This window comes from Sycon ciliatum, chromosome 2 (assembly GCF_964019385.1).
Source record: "Sycon ciliatum chromosome 2, ocSycCili1.1, whole genome shotgun sequence".
NCBI lineage: Eukaryota > Metazoa > Porifera > Calcarea > Leucosolenida > Sycettidae > Sycon > Sycon ciliatum.
This window is the reverse complement of record NC_088644.1, coordinates 24,307,280-24,322,303: the sequence shown is the minus strand read 5'-3', so window position 1 is coordinate 24,322,303 and position 15,024 is coordinate 24,307,280. Positions and strand designations below refer to the sequence as shown.

At 45.2% G+C, this 15,024-nt stretch overlaps 1 protein-coding gene and 1 long non-coding RNA gene across 2 annotated transcripts; one reads left to right on the top strand and one right to left on the bottom strand.

Moving 5' to 3' along the window:
* Positions 1-1,206: 1,206 nt before the first annotated feature.
* Positions 1,207-14,995, bottom strand: LOC135809319 (CWF19-like protein 1). Its single transcript, XM_065322653.1, has 18 exons — positions 14,774-14,995; positions 11,792-11,876; positions 11,504-11,588; positions 11,251-11,355; positions 10,592-10,668; positions 10,260-10,403; positions 10,012-10,121; positions 9,217-9,304; positions 8,439-8,564; positions 7,763-7,962; positions 7,266-7,321; positions 6,108-6,181; positions 5,611-5,703; positions 4,955-4,976; positions 4,201-4,295; positions 3,898-4,008; positions 3,377-3,480; positions 1,207-2,001 (listed from the first exon to the last, which is right to left on the bottom strand). Exons 1-18 carry the CDS (start codon positions 14,779-14,781, stop codon positions 1,839-1,841), a joined length of 1,746 nt encoding a protein of 581 aa, XP_065178725.1. The 5' UTR covers positions 14,782-14,995; the 3' UTR covers positions 1,207-1,838.
* On the top strand, positions 13,466-14,544 carry LOC135810809 (uncharacterized). Its single transcript, XR_010552403.1, has 2 exons — positions 13,466-13,711; positions 13,869-14,544. It is a non-coding gene; the product is annotated as an uncharacterized LOC135810809 (long non-coding RNA).
* Positions 14,996-15,024: the final 29 nt, after the last annotated feature.

Here is a 15,024-nt window from a genome sequence, read left to right as displayed (position 1 = left end):
ATCGGAGGTAGATCTATCGCGCGCGCTCGTTCCCTGTGGACCTCGAGCCTAGTCTAAACATTGGCTCATAATAATTACAGTGAAACCTGTCTAAGACGACCGTTCGAGGGACCTTCAAAACGTGGTCTCTGTTACCAGGTGGTCTCCTTCTCCAGGGACTGGAGATACTGTAGCATCCTTCGGTGCTGGTTGCAGTGGTCCTCTAGGACAGGTGGTCGCCTTATCCGAGTGGTCGCCTTATCCGAGTGGTCGCCTTGACAGGTTTTACTGTACAACGATGCCACACACGAAGTACTTTTTTAAGTGTCACCATGTTTGCCTGCATTATTATGCATGGCATGCGGGAGTTGTGAAGAACCTACGAGTACGACTCAGCAGTCTACCAGTAATATTATTATTATTGGCAATAACCATGTCCATGGTCTACACCAGGGAGTTGTGAAAGCAAGGTCAAGGCAAGGGTTTTCACAACTATGTAGTACTACGAGTCGCTCTCGTAGTATTGTAGTAGAGTAGAGGTCTAGTAGCTAAATATTTACTTCCATGCTAAAGACTGATGAGTGATGACGTAGCGCAGACCTGGGGAGTTGTGAAAACCCTTGGTGTTGCGTTTACAACCTGGGAGCAAATATTGAATGTAAACCAGGGAGTAGTACTACTCCTCCCTGATGTAAACCACCACGAAGTCAGTACTTACTGGTATAGGAAATAGACCAGAAGATAAGACACCCGTGCCCCAGTATAAATACTAGTATTTTTTAGTGTTTGGTCCTACGTGATAATATTGGAACTCTATATCATTAATTGGAGTGCCGCGAGCGAGAGTGAGTTGGTTTGTCCTCTTCTTCACATCCTAGCAAATCCAGTCAGTATTAGGCCGTGCTTCTTTCTTTCAGAAAGGCTTTGCAGGTGAATCAAAGCAGACATCCCACTCAATACCATAGCGCTCGGAGAGTAAATTGCTGGTATTTGGTGCTCATGATCCTTGAAAACACGCTGAAACACAACTTACTGCGCCCATTTGAAAATTTTCAAAATCATCAATTTGCTTACAATACACCCAATCCCAATAAGTGTGCTGAACAATGATCACGTGGTGCTATTTTGTCGGGAAGCACCCGGGTGGACTTCAAGCCTTCATCAGGGGTTCTCAACACTATTGTAAACGTGTACAGACTCAGTACCATGAATGAAGACTCGGAATGATTACGTTAACAACAATTTTATTCTGATTTCAATCGAAGTTGATAATATGTTGCAGTGCACAGAGTACCTACAAGTTACCACTGTACACACTTTTCAAAGAGATTGGATGGATTTCATGTGGAATTGAGTGTCATAATAGTCTACAGAACTTTCAACCAGGAGTGCAGGAGCACCAGTTTGAAATCTGAGAAATATTGCTTGTCAGAACTCAGACAATGACTTGGTGCTTTCCTAATGAGCAAAGCTAATAGAGAAAATATTGCAATCACATGTGACAGTATCACACATGACCACACTAGGAAACTGTCCATTGTTCCAAAGCCATGAAGTGGTAAATTGTACATGCCATGATCTGCATATAGCACATGTACAGTACTTGTAATGTGGCATTTCACCGGCCCGGCATGCTCACAGCCAAACCAATATTAGCCATACTGTCAAGCAGTCACGGAAGCAGATGCACATGGAGTGTGATTTCCCCAGCACCATACAAGGCAGAACGGATCACCCAGCAGCCAAGGTCGAGAAGCCAAGCAGCCGAGCAGGGCATGTCAGGCTGCATGTCAAAGAGATGCACTGTGTACGCAAACACAGACTCAAGTCAATACGCATCTGTCAACAACCACTATTTGCTACTCGGCATCTTCATCATCGCCACCAGCGGCCGGATCAAACTCGGCAAACCGAGACCTTACTTTCTGAACCAGTGCTGATTCCTCATCAGTGCTTAGCTGAACATCTTTCCAGTGTACACGCCGTGGAAGATCCAACAGGTCTGGAGATGCAAGAATCTCTCTGTAAAAAAGTAAAACAACAGGAACACGGTGAAAGAAAAGTGATCGCATTAGAATCGAAATCCACCACTATGATACCAAACGTTCAAAACAATTATTGTGAAGTATAAACTTGAAATTGGAGAATACTGTATTTTACTGGTTATGAGTCGACCTTTTAATGGCCTAAAACCCGACCTAGAAAGGGGCAGTCGACTTACAACCGGGGTATATTATCATTATTTTGCTTGTTCGCGTTGACATCACGAAGCAAGCTTGGCTAGTCTTCGCATAAGCCAAATGAACTAAAGAAATGAGGAACGAACGAGGCCAATGAGGTGAACACACGCGTGTAACGGCAGAATAGGCAAAATGAATAAATAGACCATCCTAAAAACACACGACATGTCAACTTCAACAATAAAGCTGGAAACGGATGAATACAGCTATCATAACAGCTGACAGCACAGCGTGGCAAAGCGACATAACACGAGAGTATACATGAGAGTACAATTCTGCTTATAGACTACAGCCGAGAACCAAGTAGTCGAAAGCTACACAATATGGGTACCGGTAAACCATTCTCACATGTACGGATGCAAAAGGTTTGAACGTTCAGGAAAAAGACATTACTTGCATGACACATTGGCAGGACTGGACGAACAAGGCAAACTCCAACATTGTGGGGTATAACCGCCCTTAAACCGGTAAATTGAGGCCCCAAGTTTTGAGGTTGACTTATAACCGGGGTCGACTTACAACCGGTAAAATACGGTACGTTAGTAAAGTGACCAAGGAAGCAAACAGGTAGGCTTCCTAGCATACAGTTTAGCTACCACATGGATCGTGTGGAAATGAAGCATGACATGGGCTTGTTGACACAATACAAGACAAAAGAGAGGAATTTGTGAAACACTGCCAAAAAAGAGACTATACTGAAGTAGATTCAGAAGAAAATTAATGAAGTGTTAACTTATTTCGACAAGTGCATCAACAGGGCAGCAAAAGCCACACCGTCCAGAGTCCAATAGCCCTTGTGCAAATCGACGTCACGTACAAAATCCAGTAGAACCCCGTAGACCCGGTTGGGTGTTGAATGTACAGGACCCTATTGTGTTATCTGTATTATCGAATGCGAAACGTTCCCTTCAGGCATTTCATGCAACAACTTTTTTCGGACGAAAATCTAGCTAGTCATTAGTTCTGTCCAAACTGATGAATCTGGAAAAGCGACGATCTGCTGCTAAGTAATGCGCTAAATTGGACAAACGCGCATGTATAGCACACAATGAGCACCCAACCGTGCATGTACACATCTTGGGAATTCTCTGTACAAGATGATGTAATGTGCATAAGGACTATAGAGAAAAGAAGAAGAAATAGGACTTAGTACTCACCTTGCAAACTGCAGTGGGAAATTGTAGTTAGGCTTAATGAAATGGAAGAGGCGCTGGCCATCAGCAAACTCCACGACAAAGAAATTCGGGTGTTTGTCAACAAGCTGCCAAACAGAAGACAGTAGTAGCATGATCGTGTACCAGTATTAAAGCCAGAAGAAATCATTCAAATCAATCGACTTTACACATGCTGTAGCTATTGTAAGAAGAAAACTCCAAGTTTGGCCATGTCCACGACAGTAGCTTGAGTGGAGTCAGATGCCCTACGCAAAGCCGGCACCTCATAAATTTGTTCTAGAGAGGAAGCAGCCGATCTGCTTGAGTGCTTGTGGAACAGTGCAGTTCTCCGTGATAGAGATCAAGTAATGGACACACAGACACACATGCACGCGCACACACACACGCACACACACACACACACACACACACACACACATGCACACACACACACACACACACACACACACACACACACACATGCACACACATACACCCGGTACATACGGTACACATCCACTGACCTGATCAAGTTGCTCATCGCTTGTAATGTTCATGAGGGTAATACCACGGTCTGTACCATGCGACTGGAAGATACGCTTCACTGCTTCTGGGCTGTGATGAATCGGCACTGCCTTTGAGGAAACAGAAAAAAAGTATGGGCATTGGAAACAATTACTTCATGAAGCCCAACGGTTCCAGATAGGTGAGCAATTCACCATGCACACACAATACTATACTCAGATACACACAACACAATAGACCCGATAGCCGCACCAAAGCAATAGACTCGTATCAACAAGAAGCCCCAACAAAGCTAGCCTTACTTGGAGCTGCATATGGCGAGATCTGAAGTTTCGCTCGAAGAAGACACACGACTGCTTCTTGGACTCGCAGTATGCCACAATAGCTTTCTTGTACGTGCGAGAGAGAACCCAGCGGTCAAGGCTAACACCATCAACAACACGTGAACAGCTCATGCACACCTCAAAATATCCTAAGCATATAGTACACAATACATGTACAGGAATACAGTAATAGCTCGCCATGTAACACAACACCAAATATAGGACATGTTATACTGTGGCCTGTTCATGCGGACCTCTTCAGTAAGCAGCTTCAGAGTCTATATACATGTACATGTTGCATTGCCTGTTAGTAGGCTGTACAGGAAGACCTATTTGTCAACTAACGAAATGTGTAGCTAAAGTTAGTTAGCTCTGGATACCTAATGAAAGTGATGAAAACACAATCTTACTGAATACTTCTTTGGCAACACGCTACCACCTACTACAGACGGCGCAGTGCTACTCAATGAAATCCAAGCGCATGAGTCACATTGGTGCCCTGCACCAGGACACATCCCAGTACTAACAGGTTAAGGGCTGCACAGTGCCCGGCGAGTACTAGTACAGTAGCACTTGACTCAGTTGATCGGATTTCATCAAGCAGGACTGTAGTGCATACACTGTACGTCATACGCGCACACTTCAGAAAGCACTGCAATGATTGACAAACAAAATGTCTCCCTAGCTCAAAGAACGCTATCCGTAGTCACAGTTTCAAGCACGGTAGGATATGCCTCCAGTTCCGTATGCACAACCTGAGCAAGGAATGAAACACAAACAAACACAAGGACATCGGAAGTCAATTCAGGATGGTGCGGTCAGCCATTACTGTATGTACGTGTCACTTAGGAGAAATCTTGGCCTTTAACAATTAAACAAAATTTAGAGCCAATAACCATAGCAACCATAGCACTTCATTCAAAAATGGGTGCTAACTACAGTAAAACCTGGTTTAGGCGACCACCCCACGGTGCAAGCAAAAGCGGTCGTTTTAAAGCCAGGTGGTCTCTAGAACCAGGTCCCATACATTGGTGGCATATCGCATCTTGCAATAATCATTACTGCTTTCCATGTGCTCAAACGGACAGGTGTGGAGCATAGAACACATTCGTGCAGGAGCACCCATGAGTTTCACACCTCATGTAAGCGTACCCTGTACTGTCACTTGTCACTTCTGTGTGACTGCATGTCCAACTTCTGAGCCCACTTCAACCCTGTTACAGTGAATCAAAACCAATCACTGCCACACTACCACACTGCCACACTGCCACACTGCAACACACACACACACACACACACACACACACACACACACACACAAGCACGCACAACACTCTTCCCCCCCCCCACCACCACCACATCAACTAATCCTGCCTCTGCCTGGCTTACCGGCGGAAGACTGACACTGTCAGCATGATGGCCAATAGGAAGGACGAGCAAGTGATCATCAACTAGAGGGCCCTTTGCCAGTGCAACATACACCTGCATAACATAGCATAGAAATCAGAACAAATGTTGCATCTGTGAGGCAAGTTATGTTTGCAACAAGAAATACGTCCACTTTAGAAACTGAGACCAGTTTGCACCGCTAGATTCTTGCACAGCTCAGAAAAGTACTACTTGAAGGTAGCGAATCTCAAAGTTTGCAATGCGGTACCTCTTCCACAAACCACAAACAGCTACACATCGCAAACATACCCATCTTCTGAGATCAGAGTTAAAAGTAAATCATAGAGCTGCGATTACGATCACATCACACAGCGAAGCTTTCCTGTTTCGTGGGGCAGCTTTGTGTTTCTACTTGCAGTCATCAGTATCTGAAGCTAGAGGAGACAGGCACATCCTATCCACTAAATCATGGCAACATCTCACACAGAAAGCAGTACCTGTTCACCAACGGTAACGATGAGATGCTTCTCCACCTTTGAACTACCAAGACAAAACCAGCAGTCATCGCTTCCTGCAGTGGCCAACACAGTCAGCAGCAAAACCAATAGTCATGACTGGACTATAATGGACAATGTACAGTAGAGAGAGATAGAGAGAGAGAGGGGGGGGGGGGTGGAGGGTCTCTCTCTCTCTCTCCTCTCCTCTCTCTCTCTCTCTCTCTCTCTCTCTCTCTCTCTCTCTCTCTCTCTCTCTCTCTCTCTCTCTCTCTCTCTCTCTCTCTCTCTCTCTCTCTCTCTCTCTCTCTCTCTCTCTCTCTCTCTCTCTCTCTCTCTCTCTCTCTCTCTCTCTCTCTCTCTCTCTCTCTCTCTCTCTCTCTCTCTCTCTCTCTCTCTCTCTCTCTCTCTCTCTCTCTCTCTCTCTCTCTCTCTCTCTCTCTCTCTCTCTCTCTCTCTCTCTCTCTCTCTCTCTCTCTCTCTCTCTCTCTCTCTCTCTCTCTCTCTCTCTCTCTCTCTCTCTCTCTCTCTCTCTCTCTCTCTCTCTCTCTCTCTCTCTCTCTCTCTGTCCGTCCGTCCGTCTGTCTCTCTCTTTGCTACGTGGAAAACTCTACTGTATAAGGGCATTGAGCAATCTTCGAGCATTGGAGCACCCAAATTTCTTACATTACAAAACAGAATGTCACCCCGAGAGACTGTGGAATAATACAAGCACACTAACACACATAATGGTGCATGTCTCTATGCGTGTATCTAGAGCATGCCGCCCGTAACTGAGAAGAGACATGAAAGATATCGCAGTGCAGTGGTCAGCGTGTCCAAAGACAAGCTAGAGGAGCCACTCACCACATATCTACCCATTTCGGTAGCTGCATCCGCCCGTAACTGAGAAGAGACATGAAAGATATCGCAGTGCAGTGGTCAGCGTGTCCAAAGACAAGCTAGAGGAGCCACTCACCACATATCTACCCATTTCGGTAGCTGCATCATCATAATATATTGCAAGCTAGAAAGAGAAATGCAAAGTAGAAGAGTGCAGCTGCCTCAAATAGATGTGTCTGCAGTGTGCCGCCTTTGCCGTCGTCATCATCGGAGAGTGAGGAGGAGAAGAGTAACATCCAGCGCTAGCTCCTATTACAATTACAGCAAGGGCGCACTTACGGTTTTCAAACGGCCGCTTGGAAGGAGGCCCTCCATGTTGGGAATATTCACGCTGCCTTCCTGAAATCGCACATGTATATAACACAAAGTCTCAAGTTAGTACACAGACTTCAAGGTAAATGAACAGAAAAAGATATTTGTGACCACAGAACAGTGAATGAATGAAGTGCTGAAATATATCTACACTCCGCACCCACACAGGTGATGTAATAGTTAAAGATGGGCTGACAAGGCTACAGTAGAGGCCACTCAGGATGCAATAGCCTGTGCTTTGTGTTCTCATCCAGCACTCTCCAGGAACCCTACTGGACATGTACAGTACAGTGAAGAACACTGACAAGACACAATTCTGCTTTAGAAGAACTAGTATACATAACTCTTTTGGATGGATTCCTGTGTATTCACTGGGTTATAAAATATGGATACGAAGAACTCCCATTATCATGACAAAATATCGTCAGTCCCATGATGTTCGTCCTAAAGAGGTTTCACAGTACTTGCCTCCACGACCACCCGCATGACCATGTTCGCCACCACCAGCAGCACCGCCACCACCACGACCCTGGCCGCCATGTCCTCCACGCTGACCCCCACCACCACGACCGCCACGACCACCGCGACCACCTCTACCACCACGCTGCGATGCATTCATGTCGAAGAAGAACTGCTGTGGGGCTGCCTCGGCCTCGGCCTTTTTCTACACAAGCAAATATCAACAGAGGCTACAATCAAAGCTAAACACAAGAAAGACAAACAACTGAGCATTTCCTCATCAGAAAAAATGATCTTCCTCTGCAGCTATTATTAAACTGCACTGAAATATCACTGATATACTGTAAAACCGGAAAGTTTAACGACCAAAAAGTTTAACGTTTTTGTAATTTTGGCATGATAACGTGCAGAAAGTTTAACGATGGCTACCTGGTCACCCATCTGTGTGCGCAACTTTACACAGACACCTCAAGCTGGGTTCGCGATAACATTTCTTCAAATAACGAAAAAATTGGTCGTTAAAACGTTAGATTTTTCAGTTTTACAGTATCAGTCATCATATCACCCAAAATGGTCAACAGACAGGCATAACATTCCATATTGCCAGTCAACTTCAGTCCCTGGTGCAGCAGTAACCTTGGCGGTCTTTGGAGACAGTCCGTACGTGCTGCAGACACTTACCGTGTCAGCCACATCCTGCTTAGGACGGGCTTCACTCAACGGGGATTCAGTGGAAACGTCCGGTTGCCGCATCAGCTCTGCCTTCTCCATGCTCGACATGGGCGTCATCTGGAATGCGTAGATCCACTGCAGACAACATGCAAACACAGTGTACACGTCCAAGTGCGGGAGAAGAGAAAAGGACACATGCAGGGCAATGCTTGCTGATACAAGGTCTGCTCGTGTCACAAATGGACAATACTTGCAGGTGTAATGCCGATTTTAGAGATGACCGAAGCAAATTCGAAAACTACCTGTGTTAACCTGTGAGAAAAACTCCCAAGAATACAATGGAAAACCTGTGACTTGTGTAGTTAACCTGCTTAATTCAACGGACCTCGGAGAACTACTACTCAATTCTCACTCAGGTAAAGCTAGCAGACCTCACTGACACCCCAGTCCGATACTGGGAGCATGCCAATTGACCTGCCTGCGGGAATAATCACTGCTTGCAGTACAGGGGACAGGAGTTCAGTGCAGAGAAGAGCGCAGGAGGTGTAGGTGGAGCACACGGGGATAGCCAGCCCCGAAATGCAGTGGTGGCTAAAGACTTCACAAAAGAGCACTTGATCAAACAGTATCTCCATCATATTTACATTCAGTAAGATGTTACACTCCCACCACCATTGCATGCGCTCTCTGAAATCTGAAAGCTGCTGTTTACCTGTCTTCGTTTGCCATTTTTATTGAACACATGAGTGAAAATGCACAGACCTACAAAACAAGCATAACTACTTACGCGATTCTTTTTGTCTGGGTTGCCGACATTAGCAATGCTGAGGAACCGGGTGACATGACGAGAATTCTCCAACAGGATTTGGTGATTCCTAAGAGCAGTGAACACAGTTGCCCAAGCATCACCATAACCACAGAAGTCGGCAAAACAATCCAAAGTTCCCAGGATGGGGTAAAATCGGAGAGAAAAGGGTGTGCTTTTCACTGTAATTTTGAAGGCAAACGTTGGATCACGAAACCAGATGCCGAAGCCAAATTATGCACCTGTAAATGTCCACACATGCTTCAGCGGGTGGGAACATAGAGTAGTTATCATCTCTGAGACTAGACACATAGGATCAATTGCACAAATACAGGAGATGGGAGGCTGTGTTTGCTGTAGCTGTAAGCAAGCACTGGGTGATCATCAGACAGCACTGAACACTAGAACTAACAATAGTATAGAAAAATAAAATTGATCAGAGTGGACCTATCAGTATGTGCCGGTAGCTAGTGTGTGAGTCATCATGCATGTGTGAATGTGATGTAAGTGCCATTAGGCTGGGCCAAGGAAGAAACACCCACATCCACCAACCAGTGCGAACAGTGTAGTAGGGTAGGATGTTTGTACTATTCGTCTGTATTCGGTGTGAAAAGCAGCTGAAGATGCGTTCTACACGGAAAAATGGATGGCAAGTGGGGATCAACAACACTGTCACTGAACTACCAGTACATGACTGTACAACCGGTAAGATGCAGCCGCATTTGCAGATCAAGGTCACAAAGCCTGGCCACACTTGGTCAAAGAGACTAGCCTCACCTGTACGGTGCTCTCTCATAGAAGACATCACGACCGGCAGCAAAATGATAGCGAGGCTGCAGCACGCGAGCCACGTGCGCAACGGACGCCGAGCCTTGCGTAGCCACTGGCTGTGAGCAACAGAGAACACAACACATCGAATAGCGCTAAACACCTGTCCTATACAGGTATATTGAAAAAAGGGGAATCATACGTAGCAGAACATTGCGTACAAGCTGCAGCACGGCGAACAGCAGAGCAACACTAACCGGGGGTGTCGGAGCAAACTGGTGAATATTCTGTGCCCACTCCGTCGTCATCAGGATATCAACACCAGCAAAGTCATCTGATTGAGCACTGGCTGCCAGAGAGTCCACATCAGCTTTGCTGTAAACGTGTGTCGCACTGCCAGCCTGCAAGAAAGAAAAGGGGATTATACAACGGTGTGAGCAGGGAGACACAGCAATCCAAACTCAAAAGAATGAACCGCGACAATGGGCATGTATCCAGTCCCAGATATTATTCATAATGCTAGCAGAAATGAGTACCACCGCACAACAAGTAGATCAGCAAAAGCATAGAAGAGCAGTCCGTGGCTCACCTGAGATGCGCCTGCTTCAACACCGCTCAAAAAGGCAATAGTAAGACCTTCCGAGGTAGAGTACACACCCTGACGACCTGCAGTGCAGACATGGATAAGCGGAAGCAGAAGGGGAACAGGATGAATGCATGCCATTCTATCACACTCAAACACCAAAAGACAGTCAGACGTGTAAAATGCCCACCTATCTCTGGAGACTGCTAATCTCAGGCGTACATCTAACAGTACCCATGTTGAAAGACAACTAACCAAAACAAGCAACTTGAGCAATGCCATGTTGAACCAGTATATTTTAAAAGGTAAGTTGTGTACGTCGATCAAGAACTAACGTAATGGCAATAGCAATATGGTATGATGTGATGCCCTAAATTTGCACAGCACTGATATGGGAAGATGCGTCACAATAGTTTGAAGAAGCAGCCAGATGTACAAAAGTGCAGTGCTGCTCAATGAGGCCCAGACACATGACTCAGTTAGTGCCAGACGTTGTGCAGGCATAGCCCTGCAAGCACTGAGCTGTGCATTGGTGCAGGGCGCCGACTACTTATCCATGAACCCCCAGCTGCATTGAGTACACTGATGCAACATTACTGAAGAGTGAGGACAATCCCTTTGCAGCTCAGAATTTCAGCACAGAACGCGCATCCATGCACGCTTACCCAGATACGTGAGGTCAGGCAGCAAGTCACCGCCTTGATTGGCATTGGGATAGCAGACCGCTTCAGCAGGTGAATTCGGTCCTATGATGTACATGGGAATAGGCGCTAGAGCAGGAAAATACACAGGGATAACACAACGTTACTGAAAAGTATTCATCGGCGAGTCAATACGCTAATTGTCAAGTACATGTACATGAAACATGTGATTTTGAATGGCTAACAATGGACTACACTGCACAACAACAACCTGTACCTGTGGGCTTGGTGGAGCGGAAGTCATCCCACTCCTTCTTGGCATCAGGAGACGATGAGAAAAAGGAGCCAACGCACAGCACCATCTATTGCAAGACATCAGAGAAAGCGGAATCACTGCGCAATAAAAGTACCAGGGTTGTTAATTATTGTCTCGATTGTTTATTTCCAGGACTGACAAGGATAGCCACCATAACTAGTGCAATTGATTGGTTGATTTTTATATACGGACTGACCAAAGGCTGCATGAGCCTATCGAGGGACTCTTGCCCGGACACATCAGACTCACCTGAAAAGGGCCATTCTTCTTGTTCACTGTTGTCACGCGATTGAACAGCGTTGCAAATTGGCCCCGCACATCGCCACATACAAGTCTAGCCATTATACAAAACAACAGACAGAAAAATGATCAATCAGCGGTTATTCAAGTTCATATTGTGGCTTGTAACAACACCATTGGTTTAACTGCTTTTGCACCATTCACTGTCGTAACCATTGCTCTAACAGAGTGTAAACTATTGAGTATCCATGTACGTATATGTATAGACTCTGTTGTCAATTTTTTCGTCAATACCAATGTAATTTCCTGATGCGCATCAAGAGAAAGCGCCTAGAGTCCTATTGTTTTGTTTCAGTTCATTTCATTTCTAAACGCACACCGGATTTTGATCATATGTTTGCAACCTTCGTTATATCCATTGCTCTACAAAAATCATTGGCAAGATTAAGTTCTGCTGAGCATCATGAAATGCCCCGGGGTACGGACACCATCCCCATGCGCACATTCGAGCCACTGGTTTTTATAGATGTAATCATTCTAAATGTATAATAGTTTACCAATGTGAAAGGAGACCTTGCGAGAATAACTAAGGGGGTAAGGTTGTGGTGTGTGATAGACTTTTTCCTACATGTAGCACAGCTGCAGAGTGTGCCAGGCCATGGACAATACATGTATTTGCTTCGTGAGTTTAGAACTCAGATGGTGAGCCAAGGAAAAAAATTTGTAACATGGATCGCATAACTTGTGACCACACTCTTTTCCATGTTAATACAATTTGTTGAGTTAGTTCATTTTAATGATTTAATAAGCCCATCATGCAATGACGTAGTCTGTACTGCCAACACCCCACACAGCAACCTGTGCATGGTTGTGCACGGTGTAACAACAAACTGCTGATCCCAGTGTACCCACATGCATTACTCATACATTCCTGATTTGGCAATGCACAATGGGCTTATTGTGAACGGCTGCGGTATGGGCAGAATCACCTGTTACGCCTGTTCCAGTGAAGACATACCGGAACGGGCACATGCGCATGCGGCTGTGGTAATGAAGTACACATTTCACTGGTCCCATCACATTGGTGAGAACAACCAGGACTGGTATGTAATGACCAAGAGGAAGTGTGCACCGCTGCTAATGAGAGTATATGAACCAGCTCTTTCAGTTGGATATACCGTAAAGTACAGTACCGCCAGAGCGCCCCATCTTGATTTTACAGCCAGGGAAAGGAAAATCGTATAGCAGAGTGCAACGAAGTTTGTACGGTGTGAGAACCTTAGTGTACTAAGGTCACATTAAGCAGGTTCTTGTGTGGAGCTCGTGTCTGCTCGAACGTACGGATTGTCTGCAGAACATGCAATATGTGTACAAAGTTCGTGCCGTATGACCTACAGACAGGAGACTACCTCCACGATACGGCCATGAAAGGACAAGATGGTGGGGCGCTCTAGCGGCACTTTATGGTAGTTGTATTGAAATACATGTACTAGTACATTGTGCATATCTTTGCTCTGTCTGTCTCTCTGTCTGTCTCTCTGTCTGTCTGTCTGTCTCTCTAAATCTATACATTTCCAAATCTCTGCTAATATCAGGTGTAGTTTTGAAGGGCATGCCGTGTAAAACACACCATGTAAACAACTGGATAAACCTGTACTTTAGCGCCCCCCATTAGGGACTTCAGACCACGTGACTTCTTGGCCCAAAACTGGCAAAAGCGTGCAAATCGACGCCTGCACAAATCGTGTGATGGTCATATGTCAAGTCGTGTAAAGAAATGTGGAACCGTTTTTCGAAATGAAGGAAGTCTTGTACAGTTGGAGAAAGTTTCGGTTCGTCTTGTTGGAGCTTGCCTTCGTTTGGGACCAGCAAGAATGGAGCTGTTACGTTCATTTTTGACGGAGATACGTATGCGGATGGAAGGGAAAGGTGAGAAACCATATGATCCGTCCGGGTCCCCTTCTTGAAAATGTGATATTCGTATTCTACGACCTCGAATTAGTCTAGATAGAAGGTAATCTTTATTGTTTTCACCTTCCAGAAGACCTATTTCTTGCATTATTCCTCTTTGTACTTTGCCGTGCAGCGCCGCCATAGTCACAGTATGGAAAGCAGCGAGAAATATCCTGCGCTAAATGATGCTGATGTACAAATTGAATTGCTCTTGGCTGTTTCGGTCCATGCCTCGATTCTTGTCTCCAATGCTGTTATGCTCGATCTGGTTGAGCTCCGCAAGAATAGCTGAAAGAGTGCCGAACTGGGAGATGTGCTGTATACTCTTGTTGCTATTTGCTGTATCTCTGCTGATGATGATGTGCGTGCTACGATTACCCCAGCCAATACAATGTCCTGTACATGTACATGTTGAGCTTAGTCAGTGCCTCTTCCGTGACCATTCTTTTTCTTGACACCAACCACACCAACAGTCCGAAGCTATCTCAGGACTGTCTTATCAATGTCTCCTGTTACTACCCACTACATTGTAAACCATACTATTCCGCTATTTCATGCGGAGAATCAAGATTGTTTTTGGATTTGGTGTGCGGTTGCTATGCGTTGCCAAGGAAAGTGGGTTCTCTCAGTTTGACATATCTCTCTGATCTCAAATGTGTGGGACGTTTGTCGGACAAATCCGGTGATAGGCGATGACTATTTTGCTTGTAACTTTAGTTTCCTTTGTCCGATTTAGAAAAACTAAAGACCAAACTCCTCAGGAAGCTCTAACCTATCCAAAAAGCAAAACATAAGCCACAGAAAACCGATTTGAAAAAATGGTCTGAAGTCCCTACCCCCATATAATTATGGCACTAAGCACAACACTGATATACATTGTACAGTGTAGTCATTTTAGTGCTGAAATCACCTGAATACTACATTTTTTAGTACAAGACATCCGACGACCTGGGGGCGCTAAATTACAGGTTTACCAACAACTGATTGTGGGTAAGAATGGGACTACCATGCAGTACAAAGCCGGACTATCAATCTTACATTCTCATTTTGGACGATTCCCTCGAGTGATATGGTAGCAGGGACTAACAACGAAAACCTGAAGGTAGCGTTCAGAAGACTCAACAGTGGACTGTTCCAAATCTCTACACCGAACACAAAATAATTTGCAATGCTGGAAGAAGATGCTAGATATAGATGATCAAAACATACGAAAGACAACTATTCCAAATCGATGTCATGATTGAAAGCTGCAGTAAAAAAATTCAAAATTTTCATTTGTATTTTTTGCG